The sequence below is a fragment of the Dromiciops gliroides genome, chromosome 4, assembly GCF_019393635.1.
Source record: "Dromiciops gliroides isolate mDroGli1 chromosome 4, mDroGli1.pri, whole genome shotgun sequence".
Taxonomy (NCBI): domain Eukaryota; kingdom Metazoa; phylum Chordata; class Mammalia; order Microbiotheria; family Microbiotheriidae; genus Dromiciops; species Dromiciops gliroides.
The window spans coordinates 240,136,006-240,140,135 of record NC_057864.1 but is presented as its reverse complement, the minus strand read 5'-3'; the positions used below and the strand labels follow the sequence as shown (position 1 = coordinate 240,140,135).

The 4,130-nt window shown below is 38.8% G+C and overlaps 1 protein-coding gene across 1 annotated transcript; it reads right to left on the bottom strand.

Moving 5' to 3' along the window:
- Positions 1-747: 747 nt before the first annotated feature.
- Positions 748-2,428, bottom strand: LOC122754938 (olfactory receptor 12D3-like). Its single transcript, XM_044003365.1, has 2 exons — positions 2,318-2,428; positions 748-1,674 (listed from the first exon to the last, which is right to left on the bottom strand). Exons 1-2 carry the CDS (start codon positions 2,426-2,428, stop codon positions 748-750), a joined length of 1,038 nt encoding a protein of 345 aa, XP_043859300.1.
- Between the last annotated feature and the right edge of the window lie 1,702 nt (positions 2,429-4,130).

Here is a 4,130-nt window from a genome sequence, read left to right as displayed (position 1 = left end):
AAACTGTGCATACTTTTTAATCCATCAATAGCACTGCTAGGTTTATATCCCAAGAACATACCCAAAAAGAGAAAAAGACCTATTTGTACAAAAAAATATTTACTGCAGCTCTTTTTTTTGGTGGCTAAGAATTAGAAATCAAAGGAATGCCCATCAATTGGGGAATGGCTAAACAACATGTAGTATATGATGGTGATGGAGTATTATTGTGCTATAAGAAATGACAAGCAGGATGATTTCAAAAAATCCCGGAAATATTTATATGAAGTGATACATAGTAAAGTGAGCTGAACCAGAAGAATGTTGTGCACAGTAACAGCGATATTGTTCAATAAAAACTGTGAATGACTTAACTATTCTCTGCAATACAATGATTCAAGACAATCCCAAAGGACTAATAATAAAGCATACTATCCACCTCCAAAGAAAGAACTGATATTGATTAAACACAGACTGAAACATGCTGTTTTTCATTCTTTCATTTTAAATTTTATTCAAGCTTTCTTGTACAAAATTACTAATATAATGTTTTACATAGCTGCACATGTATAACCTATATCTGATTGTTTACCACCTCAGGAAGGGGGAGGGGAGGGAAATAAGGAAGTATAGAATTTGGAACTCAAAACTTTAAATAATAATGTTTTTTTAAAGACAATAAGCTTACATACAGCTTAAGTGGAAATGAAGGAATAAAACTTATTGAAGGTCTGGATATTGGTCACAATAGTGATGCTCCTAAGTCTTTCAGGAAAGAAATCTCCTTCCAAAGGTTTTCTTAAAAGCAAACTTCACTTCCTTATTCCTCAATGTGTAGATCAATGGGTTCAATACTGGAGTGACAGCACTATACATTATGGCAACTATCCTGTCCTGTGCCATAGAGCTGCCAGAAGCCGGACGAATGTAGGTGAAACCCACAGGTCCATAGAAGAGACAGACGACCATGAAGTGGGAGGCACATGTGGACAGAGCCTTCTGGAGCATGTTCCAGGAGCGGCTCTTAAAGAGGAGAAAACCAATAATGTAGAAGTAGGAGAGGAGTGTCAGAAAGAAGGCTCCCATGGAGATGCTGCCAGTGACAACAGAAAGGAGCCACTGATTGAGCACTGTATTTCCACAGGCCAATTCCAGGAGGGGTTTGACATCACAGAAGAAGTGGTCGAGTTGATGGGACTGGCAGAAGTTCAATTGTGAAGTCATGATTGAATGCATCAAGGCATAAAAGAAGCTAATAATCCAGGCCATAGTAGCCAACTGAAGACATACTTGGCGTTTCATGATGACCAAGTAGCGGAGTGGGTTGCAGATAGCCACAAAGCGGTCAAAAGCCATAATAGCTAGCAAAATGGCTTCTGTGCTGCCAAGGAAATGGAAAAAATGGAGCTGGGTGATACAGCCCAGAAATGAGATTGCTTTGTGGGAGGAGAGGAAGCTCTCTAACACCTTGGGCATTGTCACTGTGGAGTAGCAGATATCTAGACAGGAGAGATTGCCCAGGAAGAAATACATGGGAGAGTGGAGACGTGGCTCAGAGATGATAATCATCACAATAGCACCATTCCCAGCTAGACTGATGAGGTATAGAATGAGGAAGATCACAAACAAAATAGCTTGCAGCTCCTGAATATTAGTCAGGCCCAGCAGGAGAAATTCAGTCACTATAGTTTGATTCTATGGAAGAAACAAAATGTAACCGTTTTACCTATTTTGATAGACATTGATGTATGTTCAGGTTCATATGACTAGTAGAATAATAATAATAAAATCATAGAGACAAATTGTAAGTATATATAAGGACATTCGATTCATTTACCTTTTAAAATGATCAAATATGCTAAAAAAATTAAAATTAAAAATTAAAAATGATCAAATATGAAAGAAGCAGCTCTAGAATGACAATTTTTTTGCAAAAAGAAAGTGTTGTGGGGCAGCTAGGTGGCACAGTGGATAAAGCACTGGACCTGGATTCAGGAAGACTTGAGTTCAAATCTGGCATCAGACACTTGACACTTACTAGCTGTGTGACCCTGGGCAAGTCACTTAACCCTCATTGCCCTGCCAAAATAAAAGTGTTGTGTAGCACAAAGAACAACTGATTTATAGCTGGCCTATACTACTGACATCCTCATAAAATCAAGAGAGCTCAAGGAAGGTTGCCAGAACATTTAGTGGACTCCCTTGTGTTAAATTTATAGGAAGACATGGACAAGCATTATATAGCATAGGCAGCCATGAATTGATTACAATTTATGTCATGGGGAGAAATATCTATAATGGGTGCCAGGGGTGGCTCTGCCCACTGTATAGCACGCACCTTATAGCACTCACTTGGATATGTAGACACCCACTTGCTCTGTGGACTGGCTGATTCATTCCACCTTACTCTTATACTGCCAAGTCTATTTTCATAGAGGACTACCACCATGTAGTTCTGCTCTAATTTTCTGTGCTAAATGTAACCCTGCTATGAAATACCATCTCCCTACTCACCACTTTACCTCTTGAGCTTCCACCAATGCATTTTCATTTGCACTAACCAGTCACTCACAATAATGACATCTTGAAGTCTTATACATAAGCATTTATTTAGAAATAATGTAAAAAATGATAATAACACAAGTACTTATATAATGCAAATACAGAAATAACAAATAATCACACATAAACCTGGGTCACACTCTCCCAAGGTACTCAGTATCTGTGAAGAAAAGTGGGCACATACTTACTGTAATGATTGGAATGATGCCACCTGCTGGAGACTTACTGTAGAAAAGCCCCACCATGAGGAGAGGGCCTCTGGGGGCAGGACCATGCGGCTTTCTTTGGCATCAGGAAGTGACGTTGGCTTGTGGGAGGAAGAAGGGGGAAGCTGGTGATCTGACTCACTCTCTTTCATGTGGACTCTGGCGGAGAATGGAGCTAGGAATGCTCTCTCCCTTTAATAGATAGATGAATCTAGGCCTTTCTCTTTCTCTTCACCAAATTCTTATTCTCCTTAATAAATACTTAAAAGTCTAACTCTTGCTAAAGCTTATGATTTATTGGCGACCACTCAGATTTTAGACAGACTAGCTAGAATTTTAGCCCCTTACATTACAGAACTCTTCCAGGAAAACACATGAGTATGTTAAAGGACAAATAAATTAAGTGCTATAAAATTATACATGCATACAATTTGATTCTATGTGCTTGGAATAACTTGCAACTCTGGATTGCAAATGTTGATGTCACTGTTCCATTCAAAAGCTAGCCATTTTTCCCTTCACAAAATTCAACATTTACAAGCTCTTCCAACTTTCAGTCATCCTTAAAAGTGTCTTTTTAGGGGCAGCTAGATGGCGCAGTGGATAGAGCACCGGCCCTGGAGTCAGGAGGACCTGAGTTCAAATCCGGCCTCAGACACTTAACACTTACTTACTAGCTGTGTGACCCTGGGCAAGTCACTTAACCCCAATTGCCTCACAAAAAAAAAAAAGAAAAGAAAAGAAAAGAAAAAATAAATAAAAAAAGTGTCTTTTTAAAAGTGTTGCACATGTATAAAAAAGGGTGTCAAACTATTCATTGGGATACCAGCTCCCTTTAAGCCAAAGAACTACAAAGTAGATTAAGCTATCTTTGCCCAGGCAGTTATTAACTTACCACTATGCTGATCTGTCCAATCAAATTATAGCAAACACACTAAAGCATTCTTAAGTAGGCTCTCTAGGCAAGGCAAGGGAACATAGTCAATGCTTCATTCACCAGGATTTCATATCATCTAATTAGATCTCTGTATCTCTTCATATAGATATAAGGTGCTATAATTGTATAACTTTGGTTTTTTATTCCCTTTCTACCTTCCCATTTCACAACAGAGCATAGCAACAAGGAGCAACAGGCACTTCCAAAAGGTTTCATCTCTCCTAAACATCATCGTAGGAGGATGTGAAGAGCAATACCTAGTAGTGAAGCAAGTGTCCAAAGGGGTTGAGTTTCTCAATCAATCAGAAATCACATTAATAAACCTCCTTTCAAGTGATTGTTCTAGTTGCCACTTCTGTAATCTGACAAAGCTGCTTTTAACTCCTTTCTGTTTCTTCTATCTTCACTTGCCAATTCTTTATTCTTTAGCCTCAACCTTTATCCTC

Bases quoted from the DNA above. Each gene is read 5' to 3' on its own strand.
- LOC122754938 (XM_044003365.1), bottom strand. From the start codon at position 2,428: ATGGTGGTAGTCCTCTATGAAAATAGACTTGGCAGTATAAGAGTAAGG. The intron at 1,675-2,317 runs GTGCGTGCTATA...TTTCTTCCATAG, and splicing joins ATCCAAGTGAGTGCTATAAG to AATCAAACTATAGTGACTGA.